At 49.5% G+C, this 26,420-nt stretch overlaps 1 protein-coding gene across 1 annotated transcript in view; it reads right to left on the bottom strand.

Moving 5' to 3' along the window:
• Positions 1–25,607, bottom strand: part of LOC118674577 (carcinoembryonic antigen-related cell adhesion molecule 5-like) — a 139,655-nt gene extending 114,048 nt beyond the window's left edge. The window contains 5 exon segments of the mRNA XM_036346534.1: positions 19,713–19,967; positions 20,397–20,675; positions 24,328–24,535; positions 24,538–24,689; positions 25,544–25,607. Coding sequence (XP_036202427.1) covers positions 19,713–19,967; positions 20,397–20,675; positions 24,328–24,535; positions 24,538–24,689; positions 25,544–25,607 — 958 coding nt within the window.
• Between the last annotated feature and the right edge of the window lie 813 nt (positions 25,608–26,420).

Below are 26,420 nucleotides of genomic sequence, written 5' to 3'. Positions count from 1 at the left end.
AAGTATGTGTCTATCGTTTTACTTTTTATCCAATTCCAGAGGTTTCTCCGCTTTGCTTTCTCCTGCCTCTCTAATCTTTTACGAATGGATTTTATGTAACCCACCTACGTCCCCTCCTGTGTTTGCAATGTATAAAAATAGGTGAAAAAACTGCCATTCTCTGGAGCAGTATCCCAACTTGTTGAGATACTGCTTCCCGGCCATTGTCGACAGTTTGGCTTAAATAAACCCACACAAATTCTTTACAGGTTCACATGTCTTTATGTTAACATTACTTGGCGTATTCTCGGCAGGATTGCAAAGAAACTCACCCAGGACCTTCCAACAGACCCAGACCCCGTGCTAGGATCCAGCAAAGGGCCCATTGAGCCTGCTGGTTCCCGTGCAAGTGCTTCACAGAAATGGGAAGATTTAACTAGAAAATATCAACTTAGAAATGGCCAAAATGCAGTTGTTTTTGGGTATCTACATTAATATTTTGCATGCAGAAATTAGAAAAATGTAGGCTCTGAAATGAAACTGAATGACTATATGGGAAGCATATCTTGATTTGGAAATTAGAAGCTTCTAAGGAGAAGCACAGAAAAAATAATTCTTCCAATAGAAGGAAGGAAATTAATAAGAAATTTTAGAGACTGTCTCAGAATGATTCTGAAGTTAATAAATGCCTACACCCCATTTCCCCCCCTTCCTTTCTGACAGCCTTTCTTGTATGGACTTGCCCTTTCCTCTCCCTTCTTTCTTCCCCTTCCATCTCCTCTATTACCACTGACTTGAAGGAAAATGAGAATAGGAATTCTAACAGCTCCCTTTGGCAAAAGCTGGTCTCAGCTAGAGAGGAACCAGCAATTGTTCCCGACTTTATCTGGGACCCTGATGGATTCACAAAAATTTAACTGTTAGAACAATCCTGTCTATTCTGACCTATTCCAAATAATACACCCACTGGTTTCTGAGAGCTAGGCAACAGGATTACTAAATAAGGTCTGCTGTGAAACCAGAGAGGAGTCTTTTGCAATAAAAAGCAAGGTCACCATGAGAAAAACTGTTTAACAAGGAAATCTGAAATGTGATTTACAAAGAGGAAACAGAAGCAAACATAGGGCGGCTCCAGGACTATGAGAGGGTATTTTCCCCTTCTTTTTACTAATATGTTAGGAGAAATTGAAATTATCTTAAAAGGGGACATTACTAAGGCCCTTGGAGATATTGGGGCTACCTTATCTGTTCTTAACCCTACCCGTCTACTTTTCCCACTTCCTCAGAGTAAAGCTTCTGTACAAATGGTAAGGGTGTCTAAGCAACCAATGGCTGTTTTAAAATCAGAACCTGTCCCCTTTCATTTAAGGCCCTGGTTGGCAAACTGGGGCTCAGGAGCCACATGCGGCTCTTTGGCCCCTTGAGTGTGGCTCTTCCTAAGCCTTAGGAGGACCCTAATTAATTTAATAACACTGTACCTAACTATATAGTTTAAGTTTAAAAAATTTGGTTCTCAAAAAAAGTTTCAATCGTTGTACTGTTGATATTTGGCTCTGTTGACTAATGAGTTTGCCGACCACTGAATTAGAGCATGTTAAGGGGCAACATAATTTACTGGTCAATTCGGTCCCAAGTCACCTGATAGAGATTTTAAAATCAGTGATGCCCACATGCCTGCCCCCCCTCGCCCCCACCCCGGCCCAGAAAGCTAATATGTATTTAGAACTAAATTAAACAGATTCTGAAACAAAAAGGGAAAATGATTTTAAGGGAACCCCCAAGAGGAAACTAATCTTGAGATTGACCGAATGTTTGCTAACCATCTTTTCATTATTAACTTCCATGAGAGTCAGAGAGAATGCTTAACAGGAGACGTGCCCTACTCAGAATGGCCCAAACAGCCAAGCCGAGAGACTTGCAGAGATGTTTAACCTCGGCTTGCTGCACATGCCTCTGTAGATGGGGAACCAGGCTACAGTGCCTTGAGAGTCCCCTTTTCTATTGGTGTACAAAGGCTTCAACTGGGAGAAATTTGACTCGGGATCCCCAAGGGAAAAAAAAGGCTAATCTTCTTTTGCAACATAGCCTGGCCCCACTATAAAGTAGACAATGAAGAGGTTTGGCCAGTTAATGGCACCATTAAGTTTCATGCCACACTGCCTGCAGCTAGACCTGTTTTCACCACATTCCCAGGGAGGTGAATGGAGAATGAGGCCTACTTAGATCAATGTGTCTTTTCCATACCTGTAAGCAGTTATGAGTCAGAAATGGCACTCAGCTCTATGCTACCTGTAAACCAGATCTCTCTGTAATTGCTACAGAATCTCAGAGAAAAATATCCTCAAATAAAAAGAAACATTTCAAAATGGATGAATTAGCTCGTCCTTTTGCCAACATTTGCCAATCCTTGAGGGATTAAAGTACTGTCCTTGTTTTACTATGCCCTGTTTTCATCGTCAGAGGTGTGGCTCCAGAATATTAAAGTCCATTAAATCATTTTACATTGCCCCATTCAGCTCAAAATGCTATAATTGGCTTTCCAAATCCAAAGTCCCAGGACCTTTGAGATGAAAGTACAGGAACTCTGGTCTGGGCCATTTTAAAAATACAAATCTCCATAAGCTGGAATTACAACTGAAATACAGAAAGACTTCCTGAATAATGAATGCAAAACTCACAGGAGAGAATCCTGATACCCAAGGACTGAAGGCGGAGACTGCATATAAAGGGACAGTTAATAGAGATTGGTAGGAGGGGCAGAGGCGCGAAAGGGCTGATGGGGCACCCACAGACAGCAACTGAAGTCCTGGCGAGATATCTCAGCTGTGTGTGTGTGTGGGGGGGGGGGGGGAAGGGGGGGGAGGGAGAGCGGGGGGTGCGGTTGCCACTATGAACTCTGGGATCTAATCCTGAAGCTGGGATCCCCAGCAGAGAGCACCAAATCTGAGGGTACCCACATAACATCTAGCTGTGGAAAACAGATGGGTGCTGTCTGCCAGGGAGTGGCAGCTGAAAGTTTGGGTACCTTCTTGAAGGGCCAATGCACAAAAATTCCCTGTGGAGCCACCCACCTTGTGCTCTGGCAGAGGGAGGGTGAAGTGGACTGGAGCTGTGAGAGCAGAACCCAGGACTGGGGGCTCTGGGGCTAGAGCTCAGAAGGCAGATATCCCAATTTTCCTCAGCTGAGTCATTCTCTCACGCAGTGGAGGACATCTTTCCCACATAGACATTTGTCTTGCATAGGGGGAAGACAGTCGACACACCATATTGGAAAACACCTTCCCCTGCGGCCACTTAAGACTTGCAAATCAAAAACAATAATGAAGTGCCATCTCACACCTGTCAAAATGGCTATCATCAACAAATCAACAAACGACAAGAGCTGGCGAGGATGTAGAGAAAAAGGAATCCTCATGCACTGCTGGTGGGAATGCAGACTGGTGCAGCCACTGTGGAGAACAGTATGGAGTTTCCTCAAAAAACTAAAAATGGAGCTTCCATTTGACCCAATAATCCCACTTCTAGGAATATATCCCAAGAAATCAGAAACACCAATCGGAAAGGATATATGCACCCCTATGTTCATAGCAACACATTTGCAATAGCTAAGATTTGGAAACAGCCCAAGTGCCCATCAGCAGATGAGTGGATTAGAAAACTGTGGTACAGCTACACAATGGAATACTACGCTGCTGTAAAAAAGAAGGAACTCCTACCATTTGCAACAGCATGGACGGATGTAGAGAGCATCAATGTAAGCGAAATAAGTCAGTCAGAGAAAGATAAGTATCACATGATCTCACTCATTTATGGAATATAGTGAACAACATAACCTGATGAATAAAAATAGAGCCAGAATGGGAAAAATACTTTAGAATATAATATAAATAATCCTGTTATTTCCAGATTTTTAATATTTCCTACAACTTTTGTGATATGATACTATGTTAGTACAGTTTTGGTAATATTATTATACTTAAAATCCTTTTTTTCTTAAAATATTGTTTATTGCAAGCAATGTCATTATGTTTAAAATAATTTTTCTTGAATAATTAATGTTGATTGGATTTAACATTATTATATTTAAAATTGTTTTTCTTGAGATATAAAATAAAATAAAAAAATAAAAATCTCTGGAAGATAGCCACCTAAAGAAATAACTTTTAACTTATTTCAACTATTGTTTTCTAAATTAGTAAATTTTAATTAAGGTTATTGAATTTCTAGATATTTTGAAATAATATGAAATACTGAAACATTGATTGCTAAATACGCCTTTAAATTTGCCTGCTTTTGTCTTTATTGCCTAAAGTCCGACTGACATTTTGGCCCTCTCCCCACTGGGAATAGGCCTAAGCCAGCAGTAGGACAACCTTAGTGCTGCTGCAGAGGCAGGAGAGGCTCCTGCCACCCTGCTGCACTCGCCAGCAGGTGACTCTGGGGGTGAGAAGGGGTCCTCTGAGTGATGACTGCTGATGGGATCCACCTCCTGTCTTCGGGTGTCACCAGCCTGGTTCCTGCTTCCAGGGACAGAGTCCCAGGACTTGCAGTCTCAGTATGACCTTCAGTGAAGGGGGTAGGGGGTGTCCTGCGTGTCAGATGGGGGGACTATGGTAGGAAGTCATATGGCTGTGAGCTCCCTGGTTCTTGAGGGCCATGATTTTGTTTTTAAAAAAGAATATTCACTTATTTATAATTATTGCTAAGTAAACTTCTCTTTTAAACAGGAACATAAAAACACAGTAGGGCTTTGCACAAGTGGAATTTCAAAACAGTTGGTTTGTATACATGTCAAAATAAGTTAGAATGGAATTCATCCAGGAGTTTCCAAGTCCCCTGAGAGGCCTCACACCTCTTTTGCAAAGTTTGGCCTTTGCAAGATCACCCTCCCCCACCCCAGTCTCAAATTGTGAGTTGTGCTGTCCCTTTCCTTAGCTTTGCCCAGGTCCTAGGCACAGGGTAGGGGGGTTCAAGTATCAAACTCCCAGAGGGTCAGCTGATGGTGGGGCTTCAGGCAGGAAAGACAGCCCCACCATGGGGTCCTGAACCTTCTCCCTTGAGTTTCTAAGACCAAGTCCACTGCGCTGGCAGGAGGAGGAGGAGGAGGAGAAGGCACAGGGTTCTTTTTGGTACCAGGGGAGAAAGACGTTTTGGAAGAGGTAGTTGTCAGGGATGATGCTCTGAGCAGGAGAAAATGTCTTCCACAGTGACAAGGTTACTTCCACCTGAGGGTCATTGTGTCCGGCACCTGGTGCTGGGGGCCTGGGGTCTGGAGAGCACACTTGGGGTGAGGCTCCGTGAGCCCCAGCCTTCTCATCTGTTGCTTAGTGTGAGCTATAGCAGAGAAGCAGGGGTCTCTGGCTGCCTGATCCCAGGCCACAGTGTCCTGCCCTCAGTCCTGATCACAGCCACCCTGAGTCTAGGGATGGCCCTGCACTAGGCTACAGCCTTGGAGGGGCTACATTGCAAAGCGGTCCCCCACCCCCAGTAGTCCCCCCACCTGGTTCCTGGGCTGAAGTTGGCTTCACCTCCTTCTGTGCCTTTGGGGATAACCCTGCCCGCCCTTCCCCACGGAGGCCTCAGGAGGCCAGTGGGCAGGAGTCTGGGCCCCTGGGTCCTGAATGTGCTATTTTCCTGTCTGGAGCCTGCTGCCTCCAGTTCCAGGGGCAGGGGCCGGCTGGGGACAGGCGAGGAGGGCAGCTGCCCTGGGAGCTCTGGCCTCTGATGGGTGATGCAGAGTGAGTCACTGGCGAGTGGCTGGAAGGGGTAGAGGGCCTGCCCCACCACCTCCTCCTGCTTCCCACCTGCCTCCTGAGTCTCCCTGCCAGAAGCTGGGTCCCCAGGACCAGAGCACAACCTCCGGAGTTTCCTGGACCAGGCGGCTCTAGGTTGGGGGGCACGCAAAGCACACAAGAAAGCTTCCCTTGGTAAAAAGGAAAACACTCTCCATCAGAAAATTTATGGGCAATACAGAGGTGAAAGGGAAAATCTACACTAATAAAAGAGAAACATGCAAATTGTTGTCACTCTGCTACACCCACCAGCCAGTCCACGTGACTATGCAAATTAACCCCCCAAAAGATGGTGGTTAATTTGCATATGCAGGCACGTAGCGAAGACTGAAGGCTCTGGCTGGAGTGAAGACTGAAGACTGAAGAAGCTTGGCTTCTCCACTGCAGCCAGATCAAAGGCCTGGGTCCCGGGTGCCAGAGGAAAACCGGTGCCAGTAGCCTGGGGAAGGAAGGCCTATTGCATGAATCTTCATGCAATGGGCTTCTAGTATAAAATAAATTACTTTCCAAATACTTCTATTTGCATATATATATATATATATATATATATATATATGTATATATATATTTGACTATGGTCATCATTTTCCTTTTTTTTAATTTTATTTTATTGATTTTTTACAGAGAGGAAGGGAGAGGGATAGAGAGCTAGAAACATCGATGAGAGAGAAACATCGACCAGCTGCCTCCTGCATACCCCCCACTGGGGATGTGCCTGCAACGAAGGTACATGCCCTTGACCAGAATCGAACCCAGGACCCCCGAGTCCGCAGGCTGACGCTCCATCCACTGAGCCAAACCGGTTAGGGCTCATTTTCCTTTTTAAATATTGAAATATTGGTCTTCCTGGGAGCTTGCGGACTCTTGGCTGTCCCCGTCCTCAAAATGGATACTTGTTGCACCTTAAGGAAGACAAATGCTCCAGTCCTGCCCCTAACAATTCCCGTGGGTCCCCAGTGACCTCTTCAAGGTGCCCTGCCCCCTGCTCAAGGGGCCTCCACCTGTCCTCGTTAGTGTGGCCTAACCAAGGTGTGTCTCATCTCAGCTCATGGTGGGGACACTGAGCTGGGACACACCATGTGTGGTGCCCCAGCTAAGACAGAGTTGGGTGACATCTGCCAAAACCCACCTTTGGGCGATAAGACTGGGCTTCTGGGGGTTGGCTGGGGAAGGTGTCTGCCGGCCAGGTTGGGGTGCATGCGCACCTGGCTTTAGGCAGCTCGGGATGCACCTGGAGGTAGAAGGCAGAGGCCCTGCCTGCTCTGGGCCTGGGCTGTTCCCAGATGAGGGCTCGTGGGTGGGAGTGGGCAGTGCTGAGCAGCTGGGGCTCCAACATCTCTAGAGGCAGGCAGGGGAGAAACAAGGCCTGGCCAGAGTGATGTCTTCTTCAGTGTCTGGGCCCCTGAGGGGCAATCACTTGGCCCTGCCCACACTGGCTGCCCCAGCGCTGCTGGGCCTGCAGACACCTGAGAACCTGTACCCTTGTGACCTGTCCCTTTCCCCCACCCTCCCACAGCAGCAGGCCCAGGAGATGCAGACCTGGGTCCCTGTTACCCTTCTTTCCCCAAAAGCCTGGGGCTTGGGCTCGGTTCATAGCTGAGGCCAGTGGTACAGTCCATTTGGTCTATAAGTCCCTAGTGGTGCAAATAACTCAGAGTCGGGGGAGGGCTCCGCACAGTGGGGCAGTAGCTCATTTCTCAGCTGCAGGAGTGTAGCCCGCAGCTCACAGGTCTCACCCCCACGCCCAGGACCCCCTCACCCGGTTCTGGGCAGCCAAGCTTTGCTATAGCACGTGGCAGTAGGCTCCTTCATGGCCTGCTCGGTGAGGACGCTGGCCACGGTGCTGCTGTCCACACCCGGGTATGCATAGTCATTCTCTTCGAAGCCCTCCATCTCCTGCTGGCTACCAAGCTCTGAGGGGTTGGTTCCCATCAGCTCCATCATGGGGTCTTGGCTGTCTAGGCCAATGTCCATGATGCTGTGCTTGACCGTCATGGCTGGCTCAGGTTGCCCTTGAGGTTAATCTTGCTGGAGCAGTAGGGACACTGGAAGGGCTTGTTGCCCCCGTGCAGGTGCATGTGGCCCTTGAGGGCCATAATTTTAGGGAAACCTCCCCTCTCTGCATCTGTTGGCTGAGCCTGTCCATGTGCTCCCCGACCCTTGGGATAGCCTGTCCTCTGCCTGGGGGACTTGCCTCTGGTCACTCTGCCTTCCCCATGGTGGTACAAGGCAGCAAGTGGGGAGCTACACAGGGTCCCTGTGAGAGCAGGTGCTCCTAGCCCCCTAGAAGGAGCCTGTGGGGCAAAGCAGACACATGGGAGGGGCACAGAAGGGTCTGTGATAGAAATCAGGCTCCTTTCCCATCTCCTTCACCAAAGCCAGGTTCCTATGTTAATTTAATGTTGACTGTGTGTTCCAATGTCGCCCCCTGGAGGGCGTAAGGTGACCTGTGGCTGCATCAGGGATGCTGACCAGGCTCCAGAGCAGGGGTCCTCAAACTAAGGCCCGGGGGCCACATGCGGCCCACAGAAAACATTTATCCGGCCCGCCAGGTGTTTTTGCCGCTGCTGCCTGTTGCTTAGCAGCGGATTAGTTTTTTTTTTTAAGCTATAGTCCGGCCCTCCAACAGTCTGAGGGACAGTGAACTGGCCCCTGTTTAAAAAGTTTGAGGACCCCTGCTCCAGAGGTGGGATCTGACCCTGAGCCCTGGGCAGGGGTGGGCTCTGACCTCTAGACTGAGTGGCCAGTCACTGTGTGTCCCAGGCTGCCCGACTTCAAACAGGACAGGTGAGCGCAGGGAGCGGGTGGTGGTTGTCCAGAGGACTCCAGATCCAGTGTGAGGAGAACTACCCACTCAGGAGGAGCTCGCTCTCCCTGAGGTTTCAAGGAAGGGCCTGGTGAGGGCTCCTGTGGGGCTTCCAGGAGAGGGTGCTGGCCTGGGGCTCTGATGCCCAGGATGCCCTGTGTGTCCCCATCTCAGCACTGGGCACTGCATCCAAGTCCTCTGTGTTCCTGACTGTCATCTGCTCTAGGCCTCCCCACGGCCCAGGATCTGGAGCAGCTCCTCGTGGAGACTCAGTAGGGGACCCTGAGGGTCCCTCTCTTAGGGGAGATGAGGCCCCCCTCGACCTGCAGCCCCTCTTAGGTGGAAGCACTCCAGATCTTGGATTCTCCTGACCCATCCTGCACAGGAAGTTCCCCAGGACATCATGGGCTGGTGAGATGTTTTCAGAGACACAGCCAGGTGACCCCACAGATCAGGGCCTTTGGGCACAGGGATTTGCCCCCTGACTTCCTTTGAGGTAAAGGTGGGCTCCTTCCTCCTATGGTAGTAACTCCACCTGAGTTGAGAGTCCAGAGTTTGACTCAGGTCAGGTGTCACTGAGAAGAGGAAGGACACAGGCTGTCACCAAGACCCAGCCTGGGAGATGAGCTATCACTCACCAAGTAGAGGTGGGGAGGGCTGTGATTTTGGAGGAATGAATGGGAGTCTGACTCCTCACTGTTAGGAGACCCCTGCCCTCCCTTTTTGGGACAAACAAGGGCAATTGCTGGCCTCCTGCCAGGCTGACACCAGGCCCTGGTCTTCAGGAAACATGCTCTGTCCACAGATGTCACAAGTGATAGGATAAGAGCGCAGGAGCCGGGCTTTGATTGTGTGGTTTACATATTTACTTAATGATGTCTGTGAAGCAATGTGAAGGTGCAGACAGGCAGAGCTGGGTATCGATCTGGCTTCTGTCTCATCCTCACTGAGATTGTCGCTGGAATGAGGCTTCTGTTCAGAGTCCCTGCCGGGCATCAAGGACTGGACCTTTCCATCTGTCATCAGGGGTTATCTTAGATGCCAGTACTTTGGCTCTGCCTCCTGCTCTCACTGCAGGTTCCCTCCTCTTTAGACTCCTGATTCCCTCCTTGCTCAGCACGGCCTCTGTGGCACAAGGTCCAGGCACTCAAAGTGCCAAGTGGCCAAACCACAGGTTTCAGTAACCCTCTGGACGTCGGAAGCAGGTGCTGGATCAGGGTCGCCTCATGGGAAAGGCCTCCAGGTCTGATATCCACCACCTGTGGGGACTGGCAGGTTCTATCATGGTGGGTGGCATGTGGCTTCCAGTGCACCCAGGAGCACCCAGGAGCTGCCCTGAGAGCTGAGAGCCCTGTGGGTGCTTTGATGCAGTGATTCGGTTTCCAGAGCTTCCTGCTGTCTGTGGACAGGCCAGAAGGCCCCTATTGAACCATAAAGAGGGCCTGGACTCTTCCAGCCTCGGGCCAGACCCACCAATCAGTGCCGGTGGATGCAGGGACATCAGGGCTCAGGGACTGCACACAGGGCACACACCTCTGTCTTCAGGGCCAGGGGAGCTTAGCAGTTACCTCATCCTTCTGCTGGTGGGAGGTGCTGGGATCTGGGTGAGTGCCCAGAGGCCTCCTCTCGCTTTGCTTTACAGATTTAAAGTGATAAAGTGTAAAAATTTTTACTGACAAACAAAATAGGTGCAGAGGCATGGATACCTGGGACAGGTCTCAGAGGGGAGGGAGTGGGGGCAATATGAAGAGATTAACCAAAAACCACATATGCATAGCCCATGGACACAGGCAGTAATGGGGTGAAGGCCTGCAGAGGGGTGGGGGCTGGTGGAAGGAGAGAAAGGGCGAAGTGGGAGACATCTGTACTACTGTCAACAATGAAAATTTTTAAAAAATGTAGCTAGCCTCTTGATAGAAGGGACCTCTTACATCACTGTAAAATGAAAACATGCACTGGAATATTCTTTAGAGGAAAGCCAATAACCATTTTCCATTTATCAGTAACTGTGATGCAGGTTTAATTTTTCTAGTTCATCACTGATAACACTTTTTGTAATTTAGCCCTTCGAAGTGGTGAAAGCCGCCTATGATTCATGTTATAGTTCAAGATTGTGGAATTTATGTGGACTCTCCTGTGATTTTAAGCGTTCATATAGGTCACCTTCTGTGAACACTAATGCCATTTCCCTCTGTCCGTTTGTTATTCATCCCTGTACAGACAGAGTCACATTCTGCCTGGAAAGCATCTGACCACCATTGAAAAGAAAGTGTCCAAATGCTTCTGGTTGATGATCATGGCACTGAAGGTGGAGGTCTGTTCAGGGTGGGCCAAAGCAACAGTTTTTGAAAACCTTTACCTCAAAATTACCTGCAGAAGGTACGTGTCACATGTTGGGATGGAGGAAGGACAGAAATAGAGGTCTGTAATTTAGGTATCACACCCAATAGTGGACAGCAGATTCTGCCCAGAGTCTGAGAGGTGGAGGGATGAATGGTGAGCACGCTACAAAGACCCCCACCCAACCCCTTAATGAGGGAACATTATAGGTTCTGTTGTTCAGAGGGGATCCCAGGGATTGAGACAGGGGTTGTCAGCCCACAGGTGCTGGGAATGAGACCTGACACTGTCTATTTTGGAGGCATAAATTCATTTTGAAGTTATGATGTCACAGTGTATGATTCTGAAAATATAGACAAACTCCTATGATATAGTTTTCTACTTAATAAGATGTTTCTTCCTAATGATAGAAATGACTGTATTACTGCTGAGATGCTAGAGATGGCAAGAACATCAGAGTAGGTTGTCTAATGGCATGGCATATAGGTTTGTTATGATGTATTTTCTCTTCCCAGTGTCTACAGAATTTTCCTCACCCAACTTTGCAGTACAACCCACTGGTATCAATCTGATTTGTGGGCACACCCTTTCACAACCCAGTCTTCCAGCCGGTGAGCTAAGGCAGCCATCAGTCATCACCTCTAACTATGCCTCCTTCTGAACCTGAATGTGTCCTGTGTCCAAGGTCAGCCTTAATCTCTCAACTTTCCTGCTCCTTTCTCTCCTCTTCTAGCAGGAACAAGCCACTAGAGGGCACCCACACTCCTCCTTGAGCTCCTGGGGACCTTTCCATTACCTGAGACCAATAAATGCATGTGTTTTTACTGCAACAGCCCCCACCCTTCAAATACTCTTTAGATTTGTTCAGGGTGTAGCTCCTGCTTCAGACATCAGGGTCCCCAGGGGAGCCCCTCACATTGAGGTGTGGCAGCATGGTCTGGTGACCTGGAACCATCCCCAGGGCCTAAGTCATTGTAGAGGGAGATGGTTCAGGGGCAGTGGGTAATATAGGATAGACACCAGGGCCCAGATGTTCCTGCACGAGGGGTGGTCACAGGGGACAATGGTCGTGAGCCTGTGGCTCTGAAGGCCTTGCCACTTAGCATCTGTGCACATGGGCCTTGGCTGGGCTGCTGTGAAATATTTCAGACTGGGCCTTCCTCAGTGGGTGGTGGGTCCTCCTGGGTATTTCAAGAACCTTGCTATTGAAGAATGAGGAGAGATGTGTTATTGGCCTTAGAGAGTCACATTTTTTCCTAGAGCTGGAAAGCATCTGACCAGCATTAAAAAGAAAATGTCCAAATGCTATTCATTGATGATAATGGCACTCACGGTGGAGGTCTGCTCACCGTGGGCGAGGTAGGTCTCTCAGCATCTGAGGGAGCAGGTAGTGTCGGGCTTCATTATTAACTTCAGATCAGGACCCAGGAGGTGGGAGGGTGAGGACCTCCCTGCACCCCTGTCCTCAGGACACCACTTCTGGGCTGTCTGTGGGGAACTCAGCCTACCCTGCCCCTCCCTGCAGTGCAGGACATTGACCCAGAGCCCCTTCATGTAGAGTGGACCATGAAGGAGCCCAGGTGAGGGAGGGCAGGTGGACATGAGGAGAGAGCCATATTCCTGGAAGTGGGAGCTGTGAGATGAGGGCCATCAGGAGGCACACAGCCTGCTTAGTGGCTGCAGCTGAGTCAGTGTGCCAGGGCGTTTTCTCTGCAGAATCCAGCCTTTTCCCTGTGAACATTCGATTGCTTCCCCTTCAGTGCTCCCAGCTGAGGCCTCAGTCCTTCCCCACTCATTCCTGCATCAACTCTTTGTCCCCCTCACCCTCAGGCAGCTCTGGCTGCCCAACTACCCAGTCCCCCCAGGGCTGCAGAATGGTCATTGCGGCCCCTGACCACCCAGTCTGGAGGTGCAGTCCTGCCTTAGTGCTCAGCTGTGGGACCAGGCTCTCAGGGTCCATGTCCTGATTACCATCACCTGCCAGGAGGTGGCAGCAGCTGAACAAGGGAGAGATGCAGGGACAATTGTTATCACCTTGTGTCTGCAAGTGGACATGTGGGGAAGGGTGCTGCGCCCGGGGAGAGGGGAGGCAGCACCAAGGAAATGGTGGAATTTCCTGCTAATTTAGATGCAGGTAGTGTGTGCCTTGGGAATTTAACAGAGAGTTCATGGATATTTTCTTGGAGAAAAATAAGAAGGTAGTTGTAACTCAATATATGGGTCCTCTCTCTTTGTTTCTTGATGAGTATGGCTAATTGTTTATCAATTTTGTTTATCCTTTCAAAGAACCAGCTCTTCGTTTCATTGATTTTTTGGTATTGTTTTTTAGTCTCTATGGTATTTATTTCTGCTCTACTGTTTATTATTTCCTTTCTTCTACTTACTTTGGGCTTTTCTTGTTGTTCTCATTCTAGTTCTTTAAGTTTTAGGGTTAAGTAGTTTATTGCTTTTTTTTTTTTCTGTGTGTGTGGTTTTTTTTTTAGGTATGCCTGTAGTGCTATGAACTTCCCTCTCAGGACTGCTTTTGTTATGTACCAGAAATTTTGGGTTATTTTGTGTTCATTTTCATTTGTTTCCAGGAAGTTTTTGAGTTTTCTTGATCTCGTTGGTAACCCATTTAGTGTTAAATAACATGCTATTTAGCTTCCAGGTGTTTGAATGTTTTGGGGTGCTTTTACTGTAGTTGATTTCTAATTTCATTCTACTGTGATCTGAGAAGATGCTTGATATGATTTCAGTCTTCTTGAACTTGTAGAGACTTGTTTTGTGTCCTAACATGTGGTTTATTTTTTTGAATGTTCCACATGCACTTGAGAAGAATGTATATTCTGCTTTGTTGGGTAAAATGTTCTATAAATGTCTGTTAAATCCATCTGATCTAGTGTGTCCTTTAGAGTCTCTGTTTCCTTGTTAAGTTTTTGTCTGGAAGATCTGTCCAGTGATGTCAGAGGGGTGTTAATGTCCCCTACTATGACTGTATTGTTGTCAATCTCTCCGTGAAAGTCCTCTAGAAGATTTGTTATAAATTGAGGCGCACCTATATTGGGTGCATATATGTTTATCAGGGTTATATACTCTTGTTAGATTGATCTTTTTATTATTATGCAGTGACCTTTGTTGTTCCTTGAGTTGGCCTTCATTTTGAAGTCTATTTTGTCAGATATGAGTATTGTTCCTCCAGCTTTTTTTTCTTTTCCATTTGCATGGAAAAAATTTTTCCATCCTTTCACTTTCATCCTGTGTCTGTCTTTTGTTTTGAGGTGGGTTTCTTGTAAACAGCATATACTTTGGTCATATTTTTGTGTCCATTCAGCTACCCTACACCTTTTGATTGGAGTATTTAATCCATTTACATTTAGGGATATTATTGAGAGGTACTTATTTATAGCCATTTTAATTCTGTATGGCTAGGTTTCTCTCTCTGTTTCTTGTTCTCAGCAATTCCTTACAGCATTTTATTTATTTTTTTATCTCAAGAGAAACTATTTTTAATATAATAATGTTAAATGCAATAAACATAAATTATTCAAAAAATGATCTTAAGTATAATAATATTACATGAAATAAACATTAATATTTCCAGAAAATAGGATTTTAAGTATAATAATATTATCTATAATGTATAATACAGTATGATATCACAAACATTGTAGGAAATATTAAAAATCTGCCAATAATAGGAGGACTACTATTATATTCTAAAATATTTTTCTCTGGCTCTATTTTTCTTCATCAGTTTATGTTGTTCATTATATTCCACAAATGAGTGAGATCATGTGCTGTTTATCTTTCTTCCACTAGCTTCTTTCTCTTAGCATGATGCTCAAAGCTGTTTTTCTGGCTTTAGCCACATCCACAGAGTCTGGGGCTCAAGTCTTGGAGGAACTAAGAAGCCACGTCTGCTCTGGGGATGATGCGGCAGTACACCTCTGTGTTTGGGTTGAGTAATTCCTGTCAAAGAAAGAAGAGATCTCTGAGCCCTGCAGCCTCCTCAGAACACGTGCTGTGGGGCACTATGGGGCTGACTGTGCTGGGGTGTCTGTCCCCAGGCACCTTCCTCCCCCCACCCTCTGTGGTCACTTTTCGCTGCCCTTTCCTGAGCCTGGAAGCACAGTCAGGGCTGGAATTGGGGCAGATCCTGGGGCCACTGGGACCTGCAGGGCAGAACGTTTATAACCCACACTCACCTCGTAGATGGGGCCTGTTGTCCTGGGGTCGGGTAGGGGGCCCTGTGCAGGGGTAGAGAGGGCATCAGAGGACAGGGAGGGAGGGTTTTCTCCGCAGGACTGACAGCTCTGCCTCCTGAGCAGCTGTCTTCACACCTGTAGCCCAGCACCCCAATTTCAGCCCACACTGCACCCCCTCACCCTTGTTAGCCTGGGACCTCTGACTGGTGCTCCCAGTGCCCATTCTGCTCCATGCTGGACTCCAGGGTTCCCCTCAGACTCCGGCCCTGCCCTGTTCACCCCTGATGTGAGGGCCCCACTAGGCCAGGGCGGGGCTCCCCTTGTGCTGGCTGTTCTGGGGAAGGGGTCTGTGCTGTGTTGAGAGGTTGGATGGTGCCCCTGCCCTGAGCGTGGGTCACTGAGGCCCTGGGTGAGGGAACAGGGAGGGGATGGACTTACCGGGAAGGCAGAGGTTCCAGAGGGACCCTGGCCTGGGAGCAGAGACAGCAGGCGTTAGTACCCATGGGGAGGAAGCTTTGGCCTATTCTTTCAGGAGGGGATGGTTCTTTAGCTCCCAAGTGCCAGGGGTGGAAGGTCATCTCCTAGGGTGAGACCCTCTGGCCATTTCAGGGTCCAGTGAGGGAGAGGTGGTGACACATGACACTGTCTACATGTCAGGTTGACTGGCAAGCCAGGGTCCCCTGTGCAGAGTGGTGATGAAAATCCCCCTTGAAGTCCAGGGAAGGGTCAGAGGCTGAGGGACAAGGGCAGGGCTGGACACTGTGGGGCAGGCCTTGGGGCTCCAGGCTGAACAGACACTCACCAGGGGTGGCCGCTGGAGGTGGGTGCTCTCGGAGGCCATGCGGGTCACTGGCCCTGGGAAAGGTCAGACTTACTTGTGAGAGGTGCAGGGGAACTTTGGTGTCACAACAGGGGGCAAGGAGGGTCTCCTTTCCCAGCAGAGGGTGGAGGCCTCTCTCCATTGTTTAGGGGGGATGGGCCCAGGAGAGGGGAACTGAGGCAAGGTGTTAAGGATCCACCGTTGACTTGGGCCCACAGGGAAAGGACCCACAGGCAGATGGGGGTCTGGGAGGAGTTACCAGGGAAGGGACTGAGGACCCAGGACAGGAATCTACCCTGAGGGTCTGACTTAGTGGAAAGGTCAAGGTTGCAGGTGGCAGCAGTGCCAGCCTCTCATGTAGCATCTGGATGAGTGTGGTGCCTGCTGTGGCCAGACCTGCCCCTCAGGCCTACAGAGCTACACTGTGACAGTGGCCTTTCCTGTCTCCATCCACCTTAAGTAGAGGCAAAAACCACACCACAGGTTCTGCTGTCCTGTCCAGGCCAGGCCTCCCATCTCACAGGTTAGGATTGTGGTTACCAAACTGGCTTCATGGGGGCATTTGACCCACCCACTCTGTCCAGGCTCTTCCACCCTCAGCTGTGTGGCCTTGGCCAGGATGACTTTTAGACCCTGAGGCAGCCCATCCCCTCACCTGGGAGGGTGGACTTAGATAAACAACAGGAGGTGTCTTACTGAGCACTTACTATCTGCTGGCACCCCTGCAGGTGTGTGGAGGGAACCAGGACAGTCCAGAGGGCACAGTTCCTTAATTTTGCCTCATTTATAGGTGAGGAAGCTGTTGAGGAAACCTCCCTGGTCAGCAGCTGGTGAGGGAGGAGCTTGATGGAGGGAGTTAGGGGCCTCCATGGGGAAGCTGGGAGGCCACAGGGAGCCGGCCCAGAACCCTCTGAGGACGGGGTCTTTGTCCTCCTGGCCTGGGCTCTGCTGGGGGTCAGCCTGGGTCAGGGGACAGGATTAGGGTGAGGGTGAAGGAAATGCCATGGTACCTCCTCGTCCTCCTGAGGTACAGGAGATAGCCCAGGGAGGCCCCCAGAGCCACCACGACGAGGACCCCGATCACGCTGCCAACGATGGTCCCCACAGAGTAGCCCGTGTCCTTTTGTTCTGCTGAAAGGAGAAGGGAAAGGGGGAGGGGTGAAGGCCCAAGTCCACTCTGGGGAAACCAGGAGGGGCCTTGCAGGGGGAGGCCTGGTGAGGGAGGAAGGAACTGCCACCTGGTCTGTGCTGTTTGGGAGTGTCAGTCCTCCTGACACCCCACTTTTGGCGGTTGCATCATTCTCTGGTTTGCACATTTGAAACCTTCCATTTGCTCTACCTTTTCACGTACTCTCACACCCACTGTTCCCAGGTCCTGGTAATTTTTCTCTTAACTCCTCTTTCCCTCACATATTCTGTCTCTTACCCCTGTTTCTTCTTTTCCATCAGTATGGACAGTCTTAGCAGGCATCTTACTTGTCAATTCAGTGCTGATGAGTAATAAAAATGTGCTGAGTGTTTTCAATGGCCCAGTAGGGTGGGAAATACTCTACTTTCATGTCATTGGATCCTTCCACCTCCACCAGGGACAGTGATGTTACCCCTATGAGCACAAACAAAATCAGGGATGGGAGGTGCTTAATAAATTGCTGGAGTCACAGAACTGGTGAGTGATAAATGACATTTTCACCAAGTTCTGCTTGACTTTACAGCTACTGACAACAGTGTTTATAAAAATAACAATAATAATTGGTACACTGACTGAGTCCTGACTGAGCATGACCCTGTCTGAGGGCTTTATTCTCATTAACCTCACAAGAATTATTCTAACAACGGTGTTTACGTTCAGCTGTTTTATTCCAGTTTAGAGACAAGGAAACTGAGGCTCAGGTGGGTGAGAGCCTTCCCCGTGGTCAGACAGCTTATACTCATAGAACCGAGACAATGATGAGATTCGTCTAATACTGGGGTCCGTACCCATGTGCTCTATAGGCTCTGAAGGAGGCTCCCACCTCCTCAAGGCTTTCATCCATCTCACCCCCTGCCCGTGAAATATACAAAGAGCAAGTGAGAGAGGTGGAGAGTCACTTACATTGCACATCCAACCTGAGGGGTTCACTTTTGCTGGAACTGACGGGGTTGAAGACCTCACACTGATAACCCCCAGCGTCCTCCCTCCTGACAGGGTCTATGGTGAGGGTGCTGTTGTCCTGGGACAGCTTCATCCTGTCCGTGAGCAGGAGACTCTGGTTCTTGAAGAGCCACTGGATGGAGATGCCCCTGTCATTTGTGAGGCAGGTCAGGACCACGGCGTCCTTATGCTCTGTGACTGTGGCATTGCTGGCTCGGATGGAGGGCTTCCCCACGGGCTCTGTGGAGAAACAGAGGAGGTGACTGACTGAGAGTGGGCTCCTTCCTCAGAGATATCAGCCACTCACAGTCCACAGTAATCTCTATAAAGGTCACCAGAGGAGGACTCTGACCTCTGCAGGGTGAGGACCTTTGTTCAGGTGACAGTCTGTAAGGAGAGGGCTATACCTCCCTCTTCCCTCCAGATCACCTCAGGGTGACCCATGACCTGTCTTCCTGGATTACTGAGGTATTAGCATCAGGGGCCGTAGACCGTATGTCCAGCATCTTCATCACCAGGTGGCATTTTCCACCCATTGATTTTTGTGTGACTCTTTCCATAGTAGTCTGTGACTTTCTAAATAATCACATCCCCTCTCTCATATGGTGGCTATACATAGAGATGGGAAGGCATTTCCTTTTGTTAAATAATTTATTAGAGAATATAGCCCAGCCAGTCTTCATGACCTTAGGACCGGGAGAAGTTTCAATATAAAGGATTTCTCAGTCTGAATAGGACTTTCACTTTCTGGCCTGTGGATTGAATATCACAAAGTAGGAAATTCCTATAGAGAAGTCGTCAGTTTTAACATCAGGCTGGTACTCTTAGTGTCTTTCCCAGTAAAGTACACACTTTGTGGCACTGCTCCTACTGTCCGAGGAATCTACCTACTTGAGAAGTAAGCACCACCGTTTACTGCTCTCCATAGGAATGTCACATAGGCTCATGTCGCACAGTGTTTACAGCTGGTGACTTCAGAGCCAGGACACAGCTCAGAGGAGTATCTCCCCTGTGACTCACTCTCTCCCATTTCCATGCAGCCTGGTCTGAGGGAGGCCATGGTGTCAATGGGTGACATGATTTGGCCAGTTGGAAGACAGGCTACTCATGCATCTTCACCACGGACCCCTGTCCCACCACAGAGGGCTCAGAGTAGCGAGTCACCAAGTGAGCCTGGAGCAGCGCAGGGAGCAGGGGTCTGACCTGCTCACCCCTCCTCAGAGGTGGTTTTCTCCTTTAGTTTGGGGAAAAGAGATGAACTTATTCAAAGCCTTGTATGTTCCTTGTAGCACATGGATTAGGTAACAGATAAGAAAAAGGTGACAGAAGAAAGTGTTAGTGACAGAAGAAGCAACTTTGCCTTGAGGGCCCTTTTTTTCCCCCTCTGGGAAATTCCCTCCCTCCACCACTTGACTCTTTCTGTGGCTAAGAGAGCCCCCTCCTTATTTTCCAAGGCCAGACCCCAGTTCTGCCAAGAGAGATCAGAAGAGCAAGGGGAGGAGAGTCTACAGAGATGTAGTGGGAGGGTTCGGGGGAAGACTGTGATTTGGTTGTGTCTATGGCCACTGAGTGGGAGACAACACCCTCTAGGTTCCTTCTATAAACCACACAGACTTGTACCCCACAGCCTGGTAGTGATGATCCAGGAGGCACTTACCAGAGATTGTGATAGTCTTGACCGTGGTCCTATTGAGGCCAGTGACAGAGTTATGGGCAAGGCAGGTATAGGATCCACTATCATTGGAAGTGACGTTGCGGATAAAGAGCTCCTGTGTGGGTTGCTGGGGCCTTCCATTGATAAGCCAAGAATACTGTGCAGGTGGGTGAGAGGCTGCCTGACAGGAGAGTTTGAGGTTTGTCCCACGTAGGTAATGGGAGTCTGATGGGGAAATGATGGGGGCGTCTGGGCCATCTGGAGCAAAGAGAATAAATTCTGATTGAAGAATGATGTAATCAGAGGGAAGGGGAAGGTCTTGGTCTGTGTAAGGGCCACACTCTCCCTCTAACTGGGTCACAGCCTGGTTTTAAAAAGTCCCACCAATAGCCCCTCCCACCCATAGCCCCCTGTGTTCACTGAGCCTGAGTCTGAGACATTAACCTGTTTGTCCCTTGAAAGCTTGTTAACCCTGAGACTCTCAAAACTGTAGTATCCTGTCCCCTCCCAGTCTTGGCTCATGGCTGAGCCTGCCCAGATGTGCCTGGTACAGGAACTCATGGCCACCCTGGGTGTTCAGAGTGGGGGTCTGTGTACTTGGACCTGAGAGGGATGGATGTAGCCTGGCCTCTGGCAGTGTGAATTTGGGTGGACAGCCTGGCCCAGGCAGGGACAGAAGTTACTCACAGACAACATTCAGGGTGAATGGGTCACTGCGGCCAGCACTCACGGGGTTCCGGGTTTCACACTCATAGGGTCCTGTGTCTTTCCTTGTGACAGGGAGTAAAGTGAGAGTCCTGTTGTCCTTGGACAGCTGCAGCCTGGCACTGTTCGTGATACTCTGACTGTTGATCAACCACAGGTAGGTGGTGTCCTGAGTCCGAGGTTCACACGTTAACACAACAGGGTCCTTGTGCTCCTCAGGGTGGGAGTTGCTGCTTGTGATGCTGGGTTTGGGTAACTCCGCTGTGCAGAAAACAGAGAGAACATTGCCCATTGAGTCCTACAAAGGCTTCTTCAATCAGAATTGGTGCCTCTCAGCTAACTTGAGTTCTTCAAGAAGTAAGGCAGGTCTGTGCATCGCAAGACAAACAAATGCATGAGGAGCTCAGAGATTGTAAGGCCGCCTGCTTTATGTCTGGGAGAAAAAGCACAGACTTTCTCAGGTGACAGACAATTATCAGTGTTTGATCACAGAGGGACACAGCAGTGGGAGTTAGAGACCATATGTCCTGGCTCCTCACTGACCAGCTAACTGCCTGGCTTACCTTGCGTCTCACCTGGGGCTCCTCACTGACGAGCTGACTGTCTGGCTAATGTTGGTGCCTCACCTGGATGTGCAGGAGTTGAGTCCCTTCCAGCTACACAGACCTACATTGCTGGGTTGAGATGTGTTTCCACTGAAGTCTCACATTCCAGGGTTAACCTAGAGATGAGTAATGATGGGCCACCCATCGTGGTTAAACCCTGAGAGGACTGGGTAGTGTGGTCCTGAACTGAGTGTCTGAGCAGAAACAGTACACGGAAGACCAGAAGCAAGTCTGGCTGTGAGTTTAGTACCCAGGCTGCAGGGCCATCAGGTGTGGCCGTCTGCCCAGGAGTTCGCTGGTGACTGACAGGAGACGTGACCCCAGAAAGGGTAGAGCAGAGTCCAGGAATGACTTACAAAAGTGTGAGGGTCAGTGGGAGCTGGATGGCGGTGGCAGCGGAGCCAGGCTCTCTGTCCTTGGTCTTTAATGTCCTTTCTGGGACGGCAGAGGGTAGGGATTCTTCCTCAACATGCAGATAATAGCATGTATAGAAGAAGGATTTGGGAAAGGAGTGGGAACATGAACTTGCTGAAAATATGGCCCTCATGGTCCATTTGTGTTTGGAAGTTATGAGATAGATTTTGAGTTAAATTGTGAAAGATTATGTGAAAATCATTATTCATGCCCCGAAGTTCTAATACCCGTTTTTGGAGGAATTTCTGTCTAGAGAGCACAAAGGTCATAGACCAAGTTTTGCTGTCCAACCAGGTCACACTGTGACCAAAGGGAAATGTCACAGTGGGTTTGAAATGAGGGACTCCCTGGGATAGAGAGAAGGTGAGTTCTGCTAAGAGAACAGAAGTGACGGGGGATGGGGAGGGCGAGTCCAGGTGTCTCTGCTGTATAAAGGGAGGGATGACACCAAATTGGGAGAAAGGACATGTGCCTGTTAGTAAAGTTAGGGAGACGGTCTCTCCCTGTTTCTATGGACAGTCAGGCAGATGGGGAGGAGCTCCCACATGGGCATGTGGCATGTGCTCTTCCTTGTCCTTCTAACTCACGAAACAACTGGAGTTCAATCAAATTCATTCAAATTGGGCAGCATCTGAGAGAAAGGAGAGTGGCTGGTGGATCTCACGGTCTGTGAGGATCCCACCCTGTGGTCAAGGTGTCATCATAATGACACACGTGTGTGAAACAGGCAGTGAACCAGTCAGATGGTGCAGGGTCACCAGGCCCACCCTGGGAAGGTCTCTGGAGCCAGTGGGAGGAATGGAGCCTCACACCAGGACAAGGGTGTGAATCACTAGTCAGGGGTGAAGGGAGCCTGTGAGCTTTGAGGAATGAGACCTGTCCTTCTGCCTTTGACTCCCTGATTGAGTCATATAGAGAGTAGGTCAAAGGTTTACATGCCCATGTAACGTGGCCTCTTCCTATCGTAGGCCTCAGGGGAGGAAGGAGCTCTGGATGGGGGCCAAGCAGAAGCTCTTTCTCCTGGTGGCCTGAGAAACTGGCTCATGATGGAGCTTAGGCTGCTCCTACTGATTTTTGTGTCCTTTCCTATTGCCCGAGAGGGTGGGCCTGGACACGGGTGTTAGCAGGACAACCTGCACATTGGGGAAAGCAGAGCAGAGCTAGGCAGTGTGTCTGGAATGAAGGAAGAGGCAGATAAGGGACATGAAAGGAGCAGAGAGATGCAGAATGTCCTTGGTGAGAAGTGGGGGTCACAGGTGACTTCAAAGACCCCAGAGACCAAGAGCCCACAGCTGCCCCAGGGCAGGAGTAGTGCAGCCTGGAAAACCTTCCCACAGTGGAACAGCCCCAAGTCACCAAGGGACTTGATTCCTGTGGAGGCTTCAGGGACAGGTGGTCAGAGGGATAGACATTGCTCTCAGCTCTTGTAGAGACAGGGAACAGGTGTGGCTAAAACCTTTTGTGACTCTGCATCCAGGTTCCAGTCTCTGTAGCAATTATGCTTCATTCATTCATTCATTCATTCATTCATTCATTCATTCATTCATCATTCACCATCATTCCTTCCCTCCTTCATGAAAGAGCAAGTGAGTGCTGGTCCCTGAGCTGGTAGCAGGTGCAGGGTGGAGAGTGAGAAGGCAAAGTCCTTTCCTTCATAGCTAGTGGGAGTGACACCAACATATCAGGAAACAAATAAGGGGTTTCAAGTCCAGTGCAGGGAGGGGTGGATCGGTAACCTGAAGGGGAGGCCTGGGCATTCCCAGCAGTGACTCTGAATGTTATTGTAGGTAATCTGATTCTAGAGTAAAAATTAATTCTCCATTTGCTTAATCACCAGACCAGAAAATCTACCTTGAGCTGGGGTCTGCTAAGAACAAGCACTGAACCAATGGCTGGTCTCAGGGTCCACAGACACCTAAGACCCTCGTGGTGGAGGAGAGAATGGGGCTGTGGCTGTGCAAGGACCTTTCTGTGTCTGTGTGAGCCTGATTCAGTGTCTGTATCACACTGTGCCTCTGTTTCCCCTGAATAAAAACACAACAAATGGTAAATGGACTCTGGATTACCATGTTGTCTGTGAATTGACCTTAAAACACCCCTGAATACTTGACCTCAAGCCCAGTATAGAGGACACACTGACTTAAATGGCCACTACCATTATTTGCCTCCATGAGAGAGAATTCCTGGTCTGAGCCCTGGTGGACGAGGGGCTGTCAGGAGCATCTTCTCTCCTCTGTTCCTTACTGGAGACCTGACCTCCCTCTGGAGTCTCCTAAGTCCCTCAGAAGAGTCAACTAATGATACGGGGTATTTTGTCTATCTGTGCTCTCCTGACACTGCCTTAGGTGAAGGACTAGGCTTTGTTCCTGTCCTGATGTGGCTCTTGGGGTTGAGCCCTGGCTGGTGAGCAGGAGTAGATCCAGTGCTTCCACCCAGTCTTTCCAGGAGGTCAAACCCAACCTGACACAGGCTCCCCAGGTTCCCTGGAGTCAGGAGCCCTGGGACAGGGGTGTGGGAGGGGTTCCCAGGCTGAGCTTCTCTGTGAGGATTCCAGGGTCCCCTCAGGCCAGGGTGTGACCAAGCTCTGCAGGGTTTTCTCAGTGTCATGGTCAAGGGGAGGAGGCTAGAGGCTGGACTGAGACTATGCTGAGTCTCCTTCTGCTGGGTTATTCCCATCAGACTTTTCTCTGTGGAGAATGTCTGCAGGGCTGGGATCCAGGAAGGGAACTCTGATCTTAGGAAGTTTGTCTCCAATGTGTGTGTCCTGCACTAAATACCCAAACCCAACCTGGAACATGATGCAGAGGGGGATGGAGTCAGAGTCCAGGGCTTCAGTCCTGGTTTGAAGTAGAATTCACCTACCCGAACCCAGAGGCCAGAGAGCAATCACTCACTGTATACACGGAGCTGTCCAGTTACTTGTTTGCTCTGAAAATTTTTGTCTGTGGCTAGTAGGATATAGTATCCTGTGTCCTTCCGGGTGACGTTCTGAAACAGCAGGGATCCATTGGGATATATTTTCTCTCGATCACTGTATGCAGGTCCGTAGGTGATTTTTTGAGTGTCTATTACATATGATACAATTTGATGGTCGCTGTCTACTATTTTTCCCCTTTGTACCATGTATAGCCTCTAAGATCCCCAGGCAGGTTGTGGACACGGAGAAGCACATCCTTCCCTTCGGCAGCATTGGGCGGCACTGATTCAATAGTGAGCTGGGCAGTGCTGGGCAGGCTCCAGAATGTTAAGAGTGAAGCTAGGAGGGAAGAGAGAAATTGATCAAGATTTGGAGCGATGTATTGGGATGGAGAGATGAGGCTTTGGGTCTTCAACTGATCTCTTCATCTTTCAGCTTCGGTGTGTGTGTGTGTGTGTGTGTGTGTGTGTCCTGTGGTCAAGTTCAGCAGCATGGCGAGTAATACTTCAGCACCTCTGACCTTATTTCCTCTGTTTTGAATACTGTTATCCAGGTGTCTGCCCTCAGACCCCTGCTGACACTCAAGGGTGTCCTTAGGAGATACCTTTGCTAATCATCTTCTCTAAAGACCTGTGTCTTCACTTTCTGACCTGTCCCTGCTCTGTTTCCTGCATGGCACTAGGGGTACCTGACATCACATCTAGATCTTTTCTTGTCTGCCTCCTCCCCATAGGACATGAGGAAAGGGGCTTGTCTGATCTTGTTGCACCCCAGTGCCTGCAACAGGCTGTAAGTACCTGTGGGTGAATGAGTGAGTCTTGCAGGGTCCTGGGCCTCCTCCATTTCTGAGCTTGGTGGTAAGGACAATGTTTAGTGTCCCTGGTTAAATTTCCTATCTCCTCACATAAATTATTATTATCTAAAGTTTTCAGCATTCAACACTCTGTGATGAGTAAATTGGGAAATAAGCAGCCATTTAGGTTTTCCTGTCCCTCACCACTTCCACATCATTTTCCTGTTGCTGAGTCTCTTCCCCCATCCTACTCTGCTCCCCTGTCTCCTCTCCTCAAGTCCAAACAGAAGCCGTGCACCTTCCCCTTGTTTTCTCTGAGAGCCCTGTGCTCCTCAGGAGTCCCCAGCTAGCCTGTGCTTCTCCTCCTCCCATCTACCACCAGGTAGTTGTCCCCTCTCACCAGCCAGCAGGAGCCCCTGGCAGAGGCCAAGTCCTCTGTGGGCAGGGGCTGAGGGGGACTCCATGGTGTCTGCTGCCTGCTCTGTCCCACCCTCTGTGGGAAGACCTTGGATTCCAAAAATGCTCACACAAGCCCTGCTGTCCTACTCGGTGGGATGTGCTGTTCCTCCTCCCTGTGCACTGAGCCTCCTCCTGGGCCAAGATCACTTCCCTGGTCACATGGGCCAGGGGTGGGGTGTGTACCCAGGTTCCTCCCTGCCCTCCCCTTACTCCTGCCTCCCCTTTTTTCCCCCTCTACATTTGCTTTCCCTGTAACTGATGAGGCTTCTACCTTCTTCCCCAGTGACTCCTCCCCATGTACACACACACACACACACACACACACACACACACACACCTTGCTTGTGCAGTAGGCAGTTAGGCCTGAGCAGAGTAGGACAATAGGCCAGTAGGGAAGGTCACCAGAATGGAAAGCCCCGGGTACCTAGCAATGTGCAAAACTGGACTGGGACCTTGCCCCCTGGGTAACCTTTCCCCCCAGAGCATATTCTGGTTTTGCAGTTTAGACCCTCTGACCTTTCATATCACTGGTCATGTGGTTCAGGCCCTCCCCTGACCTTTCCTCCCCTGGCATGTTCTTAGTCATGTGGGTTAGACGCCCTTAGAGGGGAAGAAACCAGATGACTAAGAATAGCCCCCTTCAGCATTAAGCCTCCAGGACAATGGGGTTCTGACTGGCATCAAATACATCTAGGCCGCAGTTGTGTTTCAGCTCCAGGCCCAGGAAATCAGCAAAACCAGATGAGTGGGGACATAGATGACATCAGGATCTACTGCATTGACTGATGACCTTCGACCCAAAAGGACACACCTGGAAA

The sequence above is a fragment of the Myotis myotis genome, unplaced genomic scaffold, assembly GCF_014108235.1.
Source record: "Myotis myotis isolate mMyoMyo1 unplaced genomic scaffold, mMyoMyo1.p scaffold_m19_p_19, whole genome shotgun sequence".
Taxonomy (NCBI): Eukaryota; Metazoa; Chordata; class Mammalia; order Chiroptera; family Vespertilionidae; genus Myotis; species Myotis myotis.
The sequence above is the reverse complement of the archived record's forward strand: the minus strand, read 5'-3'. Positions and strand labels throughout refer to the sequence as shown.